The sequence below is a fragment of the Mauremys mutica genome, chromosome 12 (assembly GCF_020497125.1).
Source record: "Mauremys mutica isolate MM-2020 ecotype Southern chromosome 12, ASM2049712v1, whole genome shotgun sequence".
NCBI lineage: Eukaryota > Metazoa > Chordata > Testudines > Geoemydidae > Mauremys > Mauremys mutica.
The window spans coordinates 81,861,261-81,880,144 of record NC_059083.1 but is presented as its reverse complement, the minus strand read 5'-3'; the positions used below and the strand labels follow the sequence as shown (position 1 = coordinate 81,880,144).

At 65.1% G+C, this 18,884-nt stretch overlaps 1 protein-coding gene across 37 annotated transcripts in view; it reads right to left on the bottom strand.

Annotated features, from left to right (window-relative positions):
• Positions 1-1,842: 1,842 nt before the first annotated feature.
• Positions 1,843-18,884, bottom strand: part of RBFOX3 (RNA binding fox-1 homolog 3) — a 352,384-nt gene continuing 335,342 nt past the window's right edge. For 34 of the 37 annotated variants that reach the window (XM_044981525.1, XM_044981511.1, XM_044981510.1 and 31 more), the window contains 10 exons: positions 17,750-17,803; positions 16,651-16,743; positions 11,488-11,548; positions 10,827-10,880; positions 9,899-10,031; positions 8,388-8,427; positions 7,208-7,266; positions 6,332-6,410; positions 4,516-5,106; positions 1,843-3,494 (listed from right to left, as the gene is read on the bottom strand). In XM_044981525.1, the coding sequence (XP_044837460.1) occupies positions 5,062-5,106; positions 6,332-6,410; positions 7,208-7,266; positions 8,388-8,427; positions 9,899-10,031; positions 10,827-10,880; positions 11,488-11,548; positions 16,651-16,743; positions 17,750-17,803 (618 nt within the window). In that variant the 3' untranslated portion in view covers positions 1,843-3,494; positions 4,516-5,061. The remainder of the gene's footprint in view (positions 3,495-4,515; positions 5,107-6,331; positions 6,411-7,207; positions 7,267-8,387; positions 8,428-9,898; positions 10,032-10,826; positions 10,881-11,487; positions 11,549-16,650; positions 16,744-17,749; positions 17,804-18,884) is intronic. The other 3 variants (XM_044981518.1, XM_044981520.1, XM_044981512.1) reach the window with 2 other exon arrangements.

The following is an 18,884-nucleotide window of genomic DNA, read 5'->3' as shown; positions in this document are numbered from 1 at the left end:
CAATTAGCAGGCAGGGGGGTAGCGGTGCTGCAGCCCCAGCTCCCTGCGTCCCCCAGCTCCCGGCCAGAACCGATGCCTCGCCAGCCCCAGCTCCCTGCGCCTGCGGCCCCAGCTTACAGCCAGGAATGATGCCTCGCCAGCCCCAGCTCCCTGCGCCTGCGGCCCCAGCTTATGGCCAGGCTCGACGCCTTGCCAGCCCCAGCTCCCTGCGTCCCCCAGCTTACGGCCAGGAACGACGCCTCGCCAGCCCCAGCTCCCTGCGCCTGCGGCCCCAGCTTACAGCCAGGCTCGACGCCTCGCCAGCCCCAGCTCCCTGCGCCTGCGGCCCCAGCTTACAGCCAGGAACGCTGCCAGCCCCAGCTCCCTGCGTCCCCCAGCTTACGGCCAGGAACGCTGCCAGCCCCAGCTCCCTGCGCCTGCGGCCCCAGCTTACAGCCAGGAACGCTGCCAGCCCCAGCTCCCTACGCCTGCGGCCCCAGCTTATGGCCAGGCTCGACGCCTTGCCAGCCCCAGCTCCCTGTGTCCCCCAGCTTACGGCCAGGAATGACGCCTCGCCAGGAACATTAATATGGCAGCATTGAAGCGGCTGCTGCACCCAGTGGAATCGCCTGAACTAAACCAGCTGATGGGTTGAACAACGCAGGGCTTGGAGTGGCGGGACGTGCACCTGCCATGCTGGGGGTTTCAGTGGAAGGGAGCAATTCGCTGGCTGTTAGCCTGGGACGCTTTTAGTTCTTCATGGTGCTTAGCTCGGCGTTACCCACCTGTGCAGCCTGGGCTGTGCTGAGGGGCCTCCCTCCCCTGCTGCCCGAGCCCCGCACGCCACAGGCCTGCCCTGAGCGCGTTCTTGCTGAAGCAGGAAGTCCTGGGGCTAGGAAGAGGCCGGCAGAGGCAATGGCTTGGTGCCCTGCCTGGTGGGGGCATCGCAGCCCAGCCCTGCCCCGCCCGCAGGCAGGGATACGAGGCAGCCCATGGTGCTTACCCAGCTGTACGGTGCAGCGTGACCTGCAGAGATGCTGCAGGATCTCGAGCCTGGTGCACGGAGGTGCCCATGTGCAGAGTCGCCGGGAGGGTGCAGCACAGGTAGAGTTATCCCCTTGGGCACCAGCACACTGCGCATTTAGGCTGTGGGCTAGCCGTCCCAGGAACACCTGTTTGCCAGTCCCAGGTCAGCCCGGCCCTGAGCGGAGAGGGCAGCCTTCCTAATACCCCAAGCAGGGGGTCACACAAATGCTGGTTGGGGAGGGGGCACTGGTGGGGCTGTGGCAGCAGGGCTGGCTGGGGAGGGGGCGCAGGTTCAAGGCAAGTCCAGCATAAACCCACACCCCCCGGCTGAACAAGGCTGGCGCAAGGCCAGGAGAGTTAGCTACACAGTGAGTGCAGGTGCCTAGCTCTGGCAAATTTAAAGGGGCAGCCCCCAGACAAGCCTGCTGGGGACATTCCTGACAGAGGGTGGGCGAATGAGGTGTGGGTGCTGTCTGGGGCACAGCACCATGCCAGACTCCAAGAGGGGATGCAGGGTAGAGCTGGCAGTGGGTGCCTGCTGTGGGCAAATACACACCGGCAGGCTGCCAGGGTGCCCGTCAGCAGGAGCATGGTTTGTCCACTCCGCCCCTTCCTGCAAGGCTCGTCCTGTGCTCCAGCTCCAGGCCAATGCCCAGGGCAGGGACACAGCTGCAGAGCAGGCCTGGGCTCCCCTTGCTGGGATGGACAGATGGTTGGGCCCTGCCTCCCACTTCTAGCAGCCTTCACCCGGAGCCGTGCCCCATCTATGCCCCCATTCAAAACCTGAGTCGTCCTGGTTGAAGAAAGAAATCTTTATTAATAATAATAATCCTCATAATAATAGTGTTTAGTAGAATGATCACAGCTTTGAAGCATACAGAATGGGCGGGTGCCAGCCTGCGCTCTGGGGCCGGGGGCCGCCAGGGCGGCGGCAGCACAGCAAATGGAAGGAGCTTTGTACAGCGGAGCGGGGGCTGGCTGGGAAGGGGCTATGTACAACGGGAATAGAAAAGGAGGATCTCATGGCTGGAGCCTCAGGAGCGTATGCTGAATATAAAGTGAAGTTTCATGAGATGACAGAGCCATGTTGGGAGACCTGCTGGATCCATCCGGCTCAGCCAGCCGCCTGCCTTCCCAGCAGCCTCACAAACAGCTCCGTGGCCCACCCTAACCGCACGAGGCTGCTGGGGGGGAAGTGCCTCTCTGGCCTTTGGCACAACTGGACCGTGCCGGCTGTGGGTGAGCAGCTGAAAGAAGCTGGCAAGGCTCTGGGGCGTCTGGTGCCCTGGCTAGCAGCACACCCAGCCTTAGAGCCCAGCTGTCCCCACCTGTCACTGGTTCAGAGCCAGCACTGTCCTCCCCTCACGGCCAACCCTGCCCACTGCTTCCCATGCCCTGCCCATAGTGCCCCTCACCCTGGTGGGCCTCTCCAGCGCCTAGCTGGCATGGGACAGGCCTGGCTCTGAGCAGGGACCCTGCAGCCACCGCTAAGGGGGGTGCGTGCACCAGGGATGGCTGGGGCACACGTGTGCTTGGCTCCCTGCCCCCCAGTGGTGATGGGGTGGCTGAGAGCCACTGTGGGATCATGGCCTCCTCAGGCTCCATGCTGGGGGGCAGGGGCTGATATGATCCCTGGTGCACCATGTTGTGGCCGACAGATGCAGCCCCTTCCTGACTCCGTCTGCCCTGGGTAGGTGTGGAGCAGGAAGCAGCTCCCGCTTGGCTTTAGCCCCATGGGGCTGGGGGAAGCCCGGAGCTCAGGGCACCGGGGTGATGAAAATGCAAGGGAGCTACAACCTCCATGTAGCTAACATCCCTCTTAAACAGCCGCTCTTCCCCTGCAACACCCAGCAGCCCCGGCCAAACTGCTGCTGCATCAACCATCCCACCTCCGCTCAGAGAGCCGAGGCCTCACACACTCAACACACCAGTGGCCAGCAAGCGCAAAAGCATTGGAGCTCTGAAAACAAAAAGCAAGAATCCTACCCTGAGGCCAAGTCCCCCAAAGCGGCGGGAGGATGCGGCGCTCTGCCCAGGGCCCTGGCCCCCACAGCACAGGCGTGGGAGGGCAGAAAGGAAGACGCGGTGCCCAGGGCGGGTGCCTTGGGCTGGCAGAGTCCTCGCTCCGAGGCCGTCCCAGCACTCCGCACTGCTCGCTCTCGCCCTCCCTGCCCTGGGCTGGGAGCGCCAGCAGGCTGGGGAGGGGTGGGGGCCCCAAGTCTCCCAACATGGCTGCTGGCCCCGCGGGGCAGGGGTGGAGTTGGAGAGGGGCGGCTCTCTGCCCAGCTGGCCGTGGCGCTGTCCGGTCGGTGTGTACTCTCCGTGACTCAGGCGGGTGCAGCGCCTCCTGCTGGACCTGCTTGCTCGGTGCATGTGTGTGGACAGTATGGGACTCGGTTGGTTGGTTGCCTCTTTGTTTTGTGTTTTGTTGCTTTGTTTTTAATTTGTTTTGCCTTTCCTGGTCCCAGAAGGAAACAGCTGTGGTGTCACTATAACACAAACAGAGGCAGAACTTTCACTGGAGCCACCTGCAGCCACCTGGGAGCAGAGAGCAGGGCCCACGGGGTGCAGGCAGGCAGGGACGCTGGACTCCAGCCCCCAACCCTGGGCCCAGCTCAGCCGCGCAGCGTCCCCCGCGCGTGGACTGCCAGCGCCGGGCCCAGCTCAGCCACGAAGCGTCCCCCGTCCCCTGCGCAGCGTCCCCTGTCCCGTGCGCATGGACTGCCAGTGCCGGGGGGCAGCTCAGCCACGCAGCGTCCCCCGCGTGTGGACTGCCAGTGCCGGGGGGCAGCTCAGCCACGCAGCGTCCCCCGCGTGTGGACTGCCAGTGCCGGGGCCAGCTCAGCCGCGCAGCGTCCCCTATCCCGTGCGCATGGACTGCCAGAGCTGGGTCCAGCTCAGCCGCGCAGCGTCCCCTGTCCCGTGCGCATGGACTGCCAGCGCCGGGGGCAGCTCAGCAAACACCAGGGGGAGATAGGGTGGGGTTCCTTCCAAAGCTGCTCCAGGATTGTGTAGCGGGTCCTGTTGTCCCCCCAGAAATGCCCGGGCAGATGGATGAGCCCCCCCTGGCTAGGCCTGCACCCCAAAGGCTCTTCTCTCCCGAGCCGGGCCCACAGAGCAGTCTGGCCCTTGACTCCAGTCTCTCTCTCCCCCGTAGTGACTGAAGGGGGTGGGTATGGCTGGGCCTGGGACGAAAAGCCACCCCTCCCCCCAGATGTTATGACGATGATGTGCACCTGAGCTAGAGGGGCTGCTGCTCCCCAGAACCAGGCGCACATGGGGGGTTCCAAGACTTGGCCAGAGGCTGTGCAGAGGGATGGCGGGTGCTACTCCCCAGTGTAGTCTAGGGGTGGCCCCCCAGTCTCAGCTGTCCCTGCTAGTGCTATACCCTGCACCCTCCGCCTTGCCCACAGCTCCTGAGACGGGCGGGGTTCCCAAGGGACAAACCCTCCACTCCTTTCCCTTGGGTGAGCAGTGCCCCGCCCAGGGGCCCCGGCTGTGGTCAGGCACCTGCAGGAGAAGAACAAGCCCAGCCTAGCAGGAGCAGGCTTGCCTGCCGCAGAGACGCTGGAGGGAGCTGGGGCAGTGAAGAGGCCCAGGGAATGGAGGACTGTGCCAAGCCAGGCGCGGCTCTGCGCAGGAAGGCAGCTCTCTTGGAACGCCCTGGCCTTTGGACTTCACGTGTTCCTGGCAGCGGGGGCAGAGGAGGGGGCTTAGCCTGGGCTCTCTCCCGTGGTTTGCTGCTGGTTGTACGTCTAGGGAGAGCAGGACGCGCCCTAGCCCTGCAGCAGGGCAGTGGCCAGGCTGCCTGCTTTGCAACACAGTCAGTTCAGCCAGGGCAGGTCACAGACAGACAGGTGGGTGAGCAAAGAGCCGTGGGATGAGAGCAGCTTGAGGTAAAGACCTATGGTTCTAGGTGCCACGCTGAGCCAGGCGGAGCCCTGGCCCCTGGCAGGGGCACCGTGTTCTTCCGGGAGGCTCTGCCTTGGCTTAGTTTGGTTTGTTTGCTTTCTAGTGAGCAGTCAGTGTTAGTGTGGTGAGGGGCTGGGTGTCTTGCTAGTAGGGAGTGAAGCGGCTGTACCCTCCTCGGTATAGACTAGCCTGCAACATCAAAGATGAAAGAAAAGCCAATCAGTATTCGAGAGAGAGGCAAGGCCCATTTTCTTCCCTTTTTTAATGACATCACATCATCCTGTCCCAGGAGGACAGGTGGGGTGGAGGCGCTGAGGGGTCCCAGCACTGCCTGGGCTCTGGCCGTTCCCATCAGCTCCACGTGGGACAATGCACTCTTTGGGTGCCCGCATGCAGGGCTCCTGGCTCGGGTGGGAAGGGCTGAGTGGGAGAGAGGTTTCCTCTCAACCCGGCAGCCTCCCATACTCCTGGAGCAGGGCAGGCAGCCCCAGGGCCACCAATCCCTCCTGAGCCCACTGCTGCCTGGCTTCCCTCCCCTCTGCTCCACGGAGCGGGGGGCACTTCCTGCAGCCCTAGCAGGGCCCCTCCATTCTCCTCCTAGCTTCCCGCCCAGGACTGCGGCAGTGCTGCTCCCACTCGGCCCACGGTGCGGCTGCACGCCCAGCTCTCGGCCCGGAGGCTGCCTGAGTTCCACACTCCTGCCCAGCCGAGCCCCACGCTTTGGGTGTGCAGAGGGGCACTGGCAGGACCCTCCCTGACACGTGGCAGCTCAGGCCTTGGCCAGGGCATTAGAGAGGGTTAAAAAAAGGAAGAAAACGCCTGGTTGGCTTGGAGACCCTGCCCACAAACGGGACTTTTCATCTTTGATGCTGGTTGCAAAGCTAGCTAAACCGCCCTGACCCGCGCTGTGTGGGACAGTGTGTCGCACCAGGGAGCCAGGCGGGTGCCAGGCTGCACAGACACACGTGTGCACACGCTCCCTGGCAGGCCGGCTCTCTGCATGCTGGATGTGAATGTGCGGTGGGCACCAGGGCTACAGGGGGGCCACAGACCTCCAGCTTCACCCCCCCATATAGCGTAGGTAGAAAGGAGTTACTGATCTCTGTACCAGGGTAAGGTGGGTCAGGGGCTCCCGCAGGCTTGGGGGGAGGGGGTGTGTGTAATGGGTCTGTGTGTGTTGGGGGCTCCCTTGAGTGGGGGGGGACAGGCTGTGGGGGGGTCAGGCGGAGTCAAGTTTCTCCTGGGCTTTCCCACCAGTGAAATGCTCCCCTGCTGCTCCCCGACAGTCAGACCATGGCAGGGACGGCCTGCTGCCCCCCGCCCCCCCGGCCATGCAAACTCATTCCAGTCAAGCTGTCCCATAGGGTGTGGTGCCCCCTCCCCCAGCTGCAGCCAGTGTCGGGGCGGCTCTTACCATGGTGCCGATGCTGTACGTGGCGGCAGGGCCGATGGTGTGGTGGTACGGGTCTGCGGCTGCGTACACTCGGCCGTAGCTAGGAGCAAACACAGCGGGCGTTAGAAACCAGAGGTCCCCCCTCCCACCCATTCAGGTACCTCCCCTGCTGAACCCCATGTGAAGGCTGTGCCCAGGGGGCTGGGGGAGGCTGGCCCTTCTCTGGGCCATCTGAGGGGCCTATCCCATGGGGAGGGGGTTCTCTGGGCCCAGGGATTTGGCTGCAGGAGTGCTGCCTTTTTCTGATGCTTCTGCCAGCCATGCAGGAGCAGAAGGCAGGTGCTCCACGCTGCAGGGGGCGGCCTCTAGGGCTGATCCTTGGTCTGTCGGTGAGTCACTCCCCGCCCCTGGCGTTTCACCAGCCGTCCCTAGTATGGTGGCTGGTGTCATGCACATGGAGACCCAGCTGGAGAATGCCCTTGGCCCTGGCGGCAGGCAGGGCAGAAGGGGGCTGTGGCCCGTCCCTAGGCCAGCTCTGCACCCTCCTGGGGAAAGGCCGTGGGCAGAGAGGGGGGACCAGCTGGAGTGCTGCCTCGGGGCCGCCATAGGCACCTGGGGGATGCCCAGCTCCTAGCTGAGGGGGCCGTGGCACTGGAGGTGGGTAACAGGAGCAGGAAAATGGGTGAGCAGGAGCCGCTGGCTGGACGTGGAGGGGGTGCTGGCTGCAATGAGATCAGTTCTGAGCATGTCCCTTCCTCGCCGTGTGCCCTCTCTGGGAGCAGAGGTGACGAGTCCCCAGGCAGGCATGAAAGCTGCTGACATGAGCTCAATGGGCTGGTGGGGAGCCAGGCCACAGGTGCCTCTGGCTGGGGCAAGGCTGGCAGAGGAGTGCCTTACCTGTCGCTGTATGCTGCCGCCGCCGCTGGCTGGGCGTATCTGTAGGCTGCATAACCTCCCTGTGCCAGCAAGAAGAGACCTGTCGTCAGGCAGGGAGTCTCCGGGCAGGCCAGGTGGAGCAGCTCTCTTGGAAAGGAGCCCAACCTCCCAGCAGACCCCTGAGGAGGGAGCCTGCACAGCTGGGCACCCTACAAAGAGCTCCCCTCAGCTGTGCCCAGCAGCTGCTGAGTGGTGGGAGCTGTGGGACCCTGCTAGGAGCCGGGTGTCTGCACCATGAGGCAAATGCCAGGCCCATTAGCATTCCCAGGGGGCTTGCAAACAATTCAATGTCACTTCCCTGATCGCTGTAATGAGGTGTCACCTTAGAGAAATCCTTCAGCTGCAGCCTAAGCCAGGGCCAATGGCTTTTACATATGGAGGTTAAATGCTGGTGTGATGCACTGCGCCGATGCTGTCCGAGAGCATGAATCCAGCACAGCGCTTACCTGGCGAGGGCCCTTGCTCAGGGCACAGCAGTCAGCACTGTGCCCTCTTCGCCTGCACTGCCCCTACTGCAGCCCCCGCCCCATGCACACTGCAGCCCCTGCCCCCTGCTCTGCTCCTGCCCCCTGCACTGCTCCTACTGCAGCCCCTGCCCCCTGCACTGCTCCTACTGCAGCCCCCGGTCCCTGCAGCCCCTGCCCCATGCACACTGCAGTCCCCGCCCCCTGCACTGCTCCTAGAAGCCCGGCCTCCATGCAGGCACCTCTTTTATCCCCCCATCTCTTCTCACTCCGGAAACCTTCTAATGGAAATTGAACTTTGGCAACACCAGCTTGTTTGGCATGAATTGTCTAGAGTAACGAGATCACAGTTCTCAGCTGGATCGTGGCTCGTGACACAGTCTATAACATTCTGCACATTATCTGTAAAGTTCCTCACTTTGCAGAATGCATGAAAATGGAGAGAAATGAAAACCACCATCAGAACCACAGCTTCATTCAGTGCCAAGCGGCAGGGAATGCCCAGCTGGTGTACTCCCAGCTGCTACCAGCAGGGGCAGAGTGCAGGCCCCAGGGCCATCCCTATGTCTTCTCAGCCCCACCCTTGGGGTGGGATTCAATCCAACCGGCCTCTGCTTCCTTTGGCATCAGCAAGGAAACGTGAAACATAACGTCCAGGAGGGGCGGGCAGCACTTACGTAAATTTCAGCGCCATAGAATCCATCCTGATAAACGACCCTGCAAACAGGCCAAAGAGACAGGCTGTGCGTCAGCGGGCAAGCCTGGAAGCTGCCAGCGCCCTGTGGGTGGGGAGTGGCCAGGCTATTTGAAAGTGGGTTTATTGTTTCCTTGTGGGCCAGACCCATCTCCCCAGCCTGGCTCGCAGTTGGGTGTCTGACGACACTCTGGAGTTCCTGGCGGCAGTCTGGTCCTAGCCACGCTGAGATCAGTCTGGGTTGCTCCAGGCTGGCCTGGGTGTACCTGAAATTAGACCCGCACCTGCCAGTGTGGATGCTCAGGTGCCAATAGGGCTGAAAGCAGGGAGAAGCTGGGGGAGGAGAGTGACACCCCATAAAGCCTGAGGAGGAACAAGTGCTTTTGAGGAAATGAGGTTGCAGCCACTTTCTCTGGGGGCTGCTCTGTGCTTTCCCAGCTGAAAGTATGCAGAAGCCCATGGCATCAGAGGTTTGATACCCAACCATAGAGAGAGGGTATAGAGTCTGCATGGAACTTGGAGGGAGGAGCACAGGCTGCAGGAGGGAAGAGTGTGGAGTAGGCACAGGAAGTCAGTCTGTGTGCACATGGCTGGAATGCTTGCTGCAGTTACAGCATGTCTGCACATAGCTCTCTTAATGTAGAGCCAGTTTAGTTTTAGAAACCTGGAGTCTGTGACGCTGGCAGGCCAGATGCCAGCTCTTGCCCAAGCTGCAGGCATTAGCAAAGAACTGACAACCTTGTTGCTGGAGACCAGACCAGGTCACCTGGATGTTAGCTTTGCTCAAAGTAGGTATTAGTCTTTTAAGAATGTATTTAGTGTTTAGACCCCAACTGATTTGGGCTAAGTGACCGGTCCCTTGGGACTGGAAGCAACCTGAATGTGGGGCGATTTGTGGTGTAGGTGACCATTTCTTACTAAGTCCAGTTTCTCTTGGTGGCAGGGTGGATAGGAGAATCTAAGGGGGCTGTCTGTGACTCCACGGTGATCCAGGAACTCACGTTTGTTACTGGCTTGGTGAAATCTAGTGACAGAAAACACCTCCAGCTTGGGGTGTCTGTCCTCAGGCTGCCACTCACAGCTGTGAGCTGCTCCAGACACCTGGACAAAGTCCTCTCCTGTGACTACCCAGTACCTGGGGCATGCAACCGAGGCAGAGGGGGAGGGCTATTCCTAGGGATAAACCCTCCCTCCTCAGGGCACCGACTCAGCTCGACTCTGAACGGTGCCACCTCTGAGCCGTACCCCACATGCTGGGTCTGCTTCTCCCACCCCAGGCTGCACATATGGGGTGCAGAGACCCCAGCTCCATGGGAGGGTGTTGGGCCTCCCAAGCCACGCAGGGACAACAGGCCTACAGACTCCCAGGTCTCAGCTGAGCCACATGCATGCTGGGAAAAGCAGCCCCTCTCCTGCAAGTCCATTTCCCAAGAAAGGGGGAAAGCTGCTGCCTGCCCAGACCCCAGGGCCCCGCTGGCTCCCTGGGATACTCACGCGCCATAGGTGGGGATAGGTGGAGGTGGGGGTGCGGCGCGGAACGTGTTGTAGATAGCACGCCCCCGGCCCCGTAGGTGCGCCCCTCGGTATGCCACGGCTGTCCCCGTGGCTGGGTACGGGAACCCTGTTACTGAAGGCAAGAGAGAGAGACATGAGCATCCCAGAGCAGCCCACGGGGCAGCCCGAGGGAGATGGAAGGCCCCCTCCTGCGTGGCGCTCACCCACCTCAGCAGCAAGTAGGGACACCTGTGCCAGCACAGGCCCAGCAGCTAGGAGCCTGGGCTTTCTCTGGTTGCACAACCACCACCCAGTCACGGCCAGCGCACCCCCAGTTCCAGCAAAGGGAAGCAGGGAGCCATCGCAAGCTCCTGCACAGGATCACATACGCAGGGTCACCCCTGCCCCTCGCTGCAGCCGCGTGCTGGGGGGCCCTCTGGGGAAGGTAGTGCCAGGAGCCCTGGCCTCTCTCAGGGCTAGAGGCAGGCATGGAAGGGACAGGCTGCAGGCAGGGGACTGCACCCTTCTTCACAGGGATTCTGCTTCCTGCCTCTGGTGGGGTAATTGTTCAAACAGCCCCTCAAAATGCTGGGAGAGCCACAACATGCCAACAGCTGTGCAAAGGGAACAGTCCTCAGCACTGGCATTTGGCACTGCTGGAAGGGATAGGTGCTGCCTGCTGCCATGGGGCACTACCACTGGGAGAGCCCGTGAGGCAGGTGGGTACTCCCAGCGGGTTTATGAGCCCTGTCGCCGCAAGGCACATGGGCACTGCCCAGCATCAGGGTTAGGGCCGGGCTGGCGCTAACTGCAGTTGTAATCCCCGCTTGAGAAAGAGGCTGGCATGAGGAGCAGGCCCAAGGGAATCAGAGCCACGTGGGACCCGAAGCAGCACTTCTGCCAAAGGGCCTGGCCTGATCGACTTTACCTGCATAGAATTCAGGACTGTAGACAGCTCCCACCACCGGGTTCAGCTTCCAGCCTGCCACACAAACAGTGAGCCAGTGAGCCCCCCCGCCGGGGGAATCCAGAGAGCCCCCCCACCCTCCATGGGGGGACAGCCAGTGGCAGCCTCCTCACCAACAGGCAGCAGCAGCTCTGCACGGCCAGTGTTGCACGGCTGCAGGAGGCCTGTGGGACCGGCTGCCTCCCAGCTGCTGGCACACACCCTCCACGTTTCCCAGTGCAAACTCTGCGCCCACGGCAGGGGACCCCTACTGCAAGGGGGAGGGGGAGCTGGGCATAAGGTAGCAAATGTCTCAGGAGAGCAGGGGGAGGAGCCTTTTACCCCCCGAGGCCAGGGTCCCACTGCCCGCTCCTACCATGGAGCTGACACCCTCCTTACTGGGGTCCTCTGGGCAGAGATGCTGATGGGACTCAGCGGAGCCTGGCTCTGCTCATTGCCAGGAATTCCAGAGGGGCCGTCTAACCCGCCGGGAATCCAGGGCAGCCTCGGGCCCTAGGAGCAGGAAGAAGAAAAGCCCCAAAGCATGCTCCCAATTCTCGTGCTCCCAGGAACAAGAGCAGCTCCCCACAGCTGCTCACCTTGCTGAACCTACCCCTGCTGCCCCACACCCTCCGGCCCTTACCATTGATGTAGGGATTTGCAGCCTTTTTGTTGGTCATGACTCGGGCTGTGGCGTTATTCACCTGCAGAAGAGAGGGTACAGGACAGATCACTGTCTGCATCCAGAGCGCTGCAGCCCCAGGGACCTGCTCAGCTGCGTTTATGTGGAGTTCTTCCGGCCTGGGGCTGGGGGCAATGCCGGTGACATGATCACCGGGGCCAGGCCGTGTGGGGGGATGCAGGGCTGGAGCCCCGTAGCACTGCCCCACTGCCTGGAACCCCGGGGACCTGCACACAGCTCTACCCTGCCCCACAATTCTGACTCCCCCTGGGCTCCCGCTGCACCATGATCCAGACCCACAGCTCCTCCATCTGCTGTTCCAGCCCAGGGCTCCCATGAACCTATGCTGCAGCACCCCTGCTACTCCAGTTCTGCTGCTGATCCTGCAGCCCCTGGGGTAACTGATACCTGATCCTGAGCAGCGCTGGGCATCATGCTGTGCTGTGCTTAGCACCGAGGCCTCGAGAGCTTACACTGCGGCTAGCAGACGGCTCCCTTCGGACCCACATCCAGAGCCGAGCCCGGCTGCTGTGTGCTGAGCTGGCTGCCTTGGCCTGCTGCAAGCTCTTCACAGTGAAACTGGCATTTCAGCCTTGGGGCTGCACAGGGACGTGGACACGAGGCAGAGGCAGGAGAGGCCTGTGCTGGGCACACTGCCTGGCCAGTGCAGGGGCAAAGCCGGAGGGACTGCTGAACCGCACGTGTGGAGAGGAGGAAGCCTCCTGTTTTACACCACCCCGCGGGGCCTTGGGAAGGGCAGGTCTGCACTGGAGCGGGGTGGGGGACAGCTTTGGTGCCCATCAATGGGAGGGTCTAACAGTCTCTGTCAGAGCCAGGCAAAATGCAGTAGTAGACTGTGCGCATTCACCCCCCAGCTGTCAGTGCCCCTCAATCCCCACCCGCAGATCCCCAGTTAGACCCGTCCCGGCTCCCCCCAGCTGTCAGTGCCCCTCCGTCCCCACCTGCAGAGCCCCAGTAACACCCGTCCCGGCTCCCCCCAGCTGTCAGTGCCCCTCCGCCCCCACCCGCAGAGCCCCAGTTACACCCGTCCCGGCTCCCCCCAGCTGTCAGTGCCCCTTCGTCCCCACCCGCAGAGCCCCAGTTACACCCGTCCCGGCTCCCCCCAGCTGTCAGTGCCCCTCCGTCCCCACCCGCAGAGCCCCAGTAACACCCGTCCCGGCTCCCCCCAGCTGTCAGTGCCCCTTCGTCCCCACCCGCAGAGCCCGTTACACCCGTCCCGGCTCCCCCCAGCTGTCAGTGCCCCTCCGCCCCCACCCGCAGATCCCGTTACACCCGTCCCAGCTCCCCCCAGCTGTCAGTGCCCCTCCGTCCCCACCCGCAGAGCCCGTTACACCCGTCCCGGCTCCCCCCAGCTGTCAGTGCCCCTCCGTCCCCACCCGCAGAGCCCCAGTTACACCTGTCCCGGCTCCCCCCAGCTGTCAGTGCCCCTTCGTCCCCACCCGCAGAGCCCGTTACACCCATCCCGGCTCCCCCCAGCTGTCAGTGCCCCTTCATCCCCACCCGCAGAGCCCCAGTAACACCCGTCCCGGCTCCCCCCAGCTGTCAGTGCCCCTCCGTCCCCACCCGCAGAGCCCGTTACACCCGTCCCGGCTCCCCCCAGCTGTCAGTGCCCCACCGCCCCCACCCGCAGAGCCCCAGTTACACCCGTCCCGGCTCCCCCCAGCTGTCAGTGCCCCTCCGTCCCCACCCGCAGAGCCCCAGTAACACCCGTCCCGGCTCCCCCCAGCTGTCAGTGCCCCTCCGTCCCCACCCGCAGAGCCCGTTACACCCGTCCCAGCTCCCCCCAGCTGTCAGTGCCCCTCCGTCCCCACCCGCAGAGCCCCAGTTACACCCGTCCCGGCTCCCCCCAGCTGTCAGTGCCCCTCCGTCCCCACCCGCAGAGCCCCAGTTACACCCGTCCCGGCTCCCCCCAGCTGTCAGTGCCCCTCCGTCCCCAGCTGCAGAGCCCCAGTTACACCCGTCCTGGGCTCCCCCCAGCTGTCAGTGCCCCTCCGTCCCCAGCTGCAGAGCCCCAGTTACACCCGTCCCGGCTCCCCCCAGCTGTCAGTGCCCCTCCGTCCCCACCCGCAGAGCCCCAGTAACACCCGTCCCGGCTCCCCCCAGCTGTCAGTGCCCCTCCATCCCCAGCTGCAGAGCCCCAGTTACACCCGTCCCGGCTCCCCCCAGCTGTCAGTGCCCCTCCGCCCACACGCGCAGAGCCCGTTACACCCGTCCCGGCTCCCCCCAGCTGTCAGTGCCCCTCCGTCCCCACCCGCAGATCCCCAGTTACACCCGTCCCGGCTCCCCCCAGCTGTCAGTGCCCCTCCCTCCCCAGCTGCAGAGCCCCAGTTACACCCGTCCCGGCTCCCCCCAGCTGTCAGTGCCCCTCCGTCCCCAGCTGCAGAGCCCCAGTTACACCCGTCCTGGGCTCCCCCCAGCTGTCAGTGCCCCTCCGTCCCCAGCTGCAGAGCCCCAGTTACACCCGTCCCGGCTCCCCCCAGCTGTTAGTGCCCCTCCGTCCCCACCCGCAGAGCCCCAGTAACACCCGTCCCGGCTCCCCCCAGCTGTCAGTGCCCCTCCCTCCCCAGCTGCAGAGCCCCAGTTACACCCGTCCCGGCTCCCCCCAGCTGTCAGTGCCCCTCCGTCCCCACCCGCAGAGCCCCAGTAACACCCGTCCCGGCTCCCCCCAGCTGTCAGTGCCCCTCCGCCCCCACCCGCAGATCCCCAGTTACACCCGTCCCAGCTCCCCCCAGCTGTCAGTGCCCCTCCATCCCCAGCTGCAGAGCCCCAGTTACACCCGTCCCGGCTCCCCCCAGCTGTCAGTGCCCCTCCGTCCCCAGCTGCAGAGCCCCAGTTACACCCGTCCAGGGCTCCCCCCAGCTGTCAGTGCCCCTCCGTCCCCAGCTGCAGAGCCCCAGTTACACCCGTCCCGGCTCCCCCCAGCTGTCAGTGCCCCTCCATCCCCACCCGCAGAGCCCCAGTAACACCCGTCCCGGCTCCCCCCAGCTGTCAGTGCCCCTCCATCCCCAGCTGCAGAGCCCCAGTTACACCCGTCCCGGCTCCCCCCAGCTGTCAGTGCCCCTCCGTCCCCAGCTGCAGAGCCCCAGTAACACCCGTCCCGGCTCCCCGCAGCTGTCAGTGCCCCTCCATCCCCAGCTGCAGAGCCCCAGTTACACCCGTCCCGGCTCCCCCCAGCTGTCAGTGCCCCTCCGTCCCCACCCGCAGAGCCCCAGTAACACCCGTCCCGGCTCCCCCCAGCTGTCAGTGCCCCTCCGTCCCCAGCTGCAGAGCCCCAGTTACACCCGTCCCGGCTCTCCCCAGCTGTCAGTGCCCCTCCGTCCCCACCCGCAGAGCCCCAGTAACACCCGTCCCGGCTCCCCCCAGCTGTCAGTGCCCCTCCGTCCCCACCCGCAGAGCCCCAGTTACACCCGTCCCGGCTCCCCCCAGCTGTCAGTGCCCCTCCGTCCCCACCCGCAGATCCCCAGTTACACCCGTCCCAGCTCCCCCCAGCTGTCAGTGCCCCTCCATCCCCAGCTGCAGAGCCCCAGTTACACCCGTCCCGGCTCCCCCCAGCTGTCAGTGCCCCTCCATCCCCAGCTGCAGAGCCCCAGTTACACCCGTCCCGGCTCCCCCCAGCTGTCAGTGCCCCTCCATCCCCAGCTGCAGAGCCCCAGTTACACCCGTCCCGGCTCCCCCCAGCTGTCAGTGCCCCTCCGTCCCCAGCTGCAGAGCCCCAGTTACACCCGTCCCGGCTCCCCCCAGCTGTCAGTGCCCCTCCGTCCCCAGCTGCAGAGCCCCAGTTACACCCGTCCCGGCTCCCCCCAGCTGTCAGTGCCCCTCCGTCCCCACCCGCAGAGCCCCAGTTACACCCGTCCCGGCTCCCCCCAGCTGTCAGTGCCCCTCCGTCCCCAGCTGCAGAGCCCCAGTTACACCCGTCCCGGCTCCCCCCAGCTGTCAGTGCCCCTCCGTCCCCAGCTGCAGAGCCCCAGTTACACCCGTCCCGGCTCCCCCCAGCTGTCAGTGCCCCTCCGTCCCCACCCGCAGAGCCCCAGTTACACCCGTCCCGGCTCCCCCCAGCTGTCAGTGCCCCTCCGTCCCCACCCGCAGAGCCCCAGTTACACCCGTCCCGGCTCTCCCCAGCTGTCAGTGCCCCTCCGTCCCCACCCGCAGAGCCCCAGTAACACCCGTCCCGGCTCCCCCCAGCTGTCAGTGCCCCTCCGCCCCCACCCGCAGAGCCCCAGTTACACCCGTCCTGGGCTCCCCCACAGCTCTGCTGATGGTGTTCAGTTTTCCCCCACAGCATCTCCCACTCTGCCAGTTTGTAGTGTTGACTCCTCACTGCTGACCTGTGGCATCTCTGCTATCTCAGCCCTACCCCCTGCCTCCCCTGCGCTGCCCGCGTCCCTCTGCGCTGTCCTGCAGCCCCCGGAGCTAATGCAGCTGACTGGCTGCTCTTTGGTGCTGACCAACAATCCCTGGAGGGGAGCATGAAAGGGAGCCCAGACTGACCCTCACGCTCAGTTCACTGGTGAACCTCTCAAGGTGGAGCTGTGCTCCCCAGAGCTGCTGGCCTTCAGCACTCCCTCTAACTGCCCCAGAGCTCCCTGGGGTCCAGCCCTCACCTGCCCTCCTGCTCCCGTGCCGTTTGCTTCAGGCAGTAAGCTCTCCTCCGAGCCCCAATGCAATGCACCCTGCCAGGGACATGCACTGGCACTCCGCAAACATTCCACCATCAGCACCACAAGGAGAACATGCATGATGGGGACTCCGCTCTGGGCCAGACTCCGGCATGGCCAGTGGCTAGGCAGCAGTTAATGCTGGGCTGAGCAGGCACAGAGAGGGGAGGAAGCCAGCAAATCCCACTCCCCTGCTGAACCTCTCCATGGTCCCTGGGCAGGGCCTGGATTTCCTTCTGTGCCAGATGCCAGGATCCCTCTCTCTGGCTGGCTCAAAGGAGCAGGACAGGTGAAAGCAGGGGCGACCGCACAAGGCATGCGACATGACTGGACCCCCGCAGTCCCCGGGCAGGGCGTGTGCAGGGCGAGCAGCGTGGGGGCAGAGGAGGCCCTGGCACCCGCATGGACGACACGGAGCAGGCAATGGCAGTCACACTTATCTGAGCACCTCAATTTTCCGTCCCTCTACGATTGTGCCATTCAGCTTCTCTCGTGCCCGGTCGGCATCTGTGCTAGTTTCAAAAGTTACAAACCCAAAACCCTGTGAGCAGAGGAGAAAGGGGGGAGGGGGAGAGCGAGAGCGAGAGAGAAGGGGAACGGGGACAGAGAGAGCAGGTGAATCAGGAGAGCTGGCACAGGAGGCTCAGGCAGTGTGCTTCAGGGCCAGGTCCTGCATGGAGAGCGCCCCCAAGTCACCCCAGGACATGGCGAGAGGGGAACAGAGAGGCAAGGAAGATCCAACAGAAACACCCACACGCACAGGCACATGGGCTGTCCTGTCCTAGTGTGGGACAGGGGGACCGAGATACCCCCCTCGGCGTGGGACGGGGGGACTGAGCCACCCGCCTCGGCGTGGGCCGGGGGGACCGAGATACCCCCCTCGGCGTGGGCCGGGGGGACCGAGCCAGCCCCCTCTCCGTGGGACGGGGGGACCGAGATACCCCCCTCGGCGTGGGACGGGGGGACCGAGCCACCCGCCTTGGCGTGGGACGGGGGGACCGAGCCCCCCCTCGGCGTGGGACGGGGGGACCGAGCCACCCGCCTTGGCATGGGACAGGGGGACCGAGCCCCCCCTCGGCGTGGGACGGGGGGACCGACCCCCCCTCGGCGTGGGACGGGGGGACCGACCCCCCCCCGGCGTGGGATGGAGGTACTGACCCACCCCTCAGTGAAATCCCTTCTGCTCAGATGAGGGTGAACAGTGGCTGCTCCCCTCTGGTAAGGGGCTGGCATTAGGCCAGTGCCCTTTGTCCCCATCGCTGGGTCTGAGCCGTTGCCAGCAGGGAGGCACCCGAGTGCAGGCGAGAGGCAGGGGGACTGGAGTGTGGGGCAGGGCCCCTGGCTGCAGAGGGGGAAGGAGCAAGAGAAAGAAGCAGCAGCACACAGACAGCTGGGGCAGGACAGGAGCGAGTCAGGAAGAGCAGGGAAGACGAGCCCCTGAGCCCCTCCCTGAGTGGAGCCTTTGCCAGGAGAAACGCACATGTCACATGTCAGCCTGGCCTGCTCCCGGGGCTGCTGTAATGACGCCGGCCTCGGGCAGCACCCACCTTGGAGCCCCGCTCATTGAAAATAATCTCCACGTCGAGGATCTTCCCGAATTGCTGCAATCAGAGAGAGCAGAGGGGTGAGAACAGCGCCCAGGATCTGCAGAGGGGCCTGCCTCATCCCCCAGGCAGGCAGGGAGCAGGCCTGCTGCAAAGCTCCCACCAGCAGAGCAGCCAGGGGCCCAGCCTGCACAGCGCTGGCCATCTTCACACAGGCTGAGCGAAGCCCCAAGCAGCAGGAGGCTCTGTGCAACCCTTCGAGGAGAGCCCGGGGGCCCGCTAACCCGCCGGGCCGGGGCTCCAGAGCCCGGGGGCCCCGCTAACCCGCCGGGCCGGAGCTCCAGAGCCCGGGGGCCCCTCTAACCCGCCGGGCCGGAGCTCCAGAGCCCGGGGGCCCCGCTAACCCGCCGGGCCGGAGCTCCAGAGCCCGGGAGCCCCGCTAACCCGCCGGGCCGGAGCTCCAGAGCCCGGGGGCCCCGCTAACCCGCCGGGCCGGGGCTCCAGAGCCCGGGGGCCCCGCTAACCCGCCGGGCCGGGGCTCCAGAGCCCGGGGGCCCCTCTAACCCGCCGGGCCGGAGCTCCAGAGCCCGGGGGCCCCGCTAACCCGCCGGGCCGGAGCTCCAGAGTCCGGGGGCCCCGCTAACCCGCCGGGCCGGAGCTCCAGAGCCCGGGGGCCCCGCTAACCCGCCGGGCCGGAGCTCCAGAGTCCGGGGGCCCCGCTAACCCGCCGGGCCGGAGCTCCAGAGCCCGGGGGCCCCGCTAACCCGCCGGGCCGGAGCTCCAGAGCCCGGGGGCCCCGCTAACCCGCCGGGCCGGAGCTCCAGAGCCCGGGGGCCCCTCTAACCCGCCGGGCCGGAGCTCCAGAGCCCGGGGGCCCCGCTAACCCGCCGGGCCGGAGCTCCAGAGTCCGGGGGCCCCGCTAACCCGCCGGGCCGGAGCTCCAGAGCCCGGGGGCCCCGCTAACCCGCCGGGCCGGAGCTCCAGAGCCCGGGGGCCCCGCTAACCTGCCGGGCCGGGGCTCCAGAGCCCGGGGGCCCCGCTAACCTGCCGGGCCGGGGCTCCAGAGCCCGGGGGCCCCGCTAACCTGCCGGGCTGGAATGAGAGGCTCCCAGTCAGTCTGCCTGGAGGTAGCACTCTG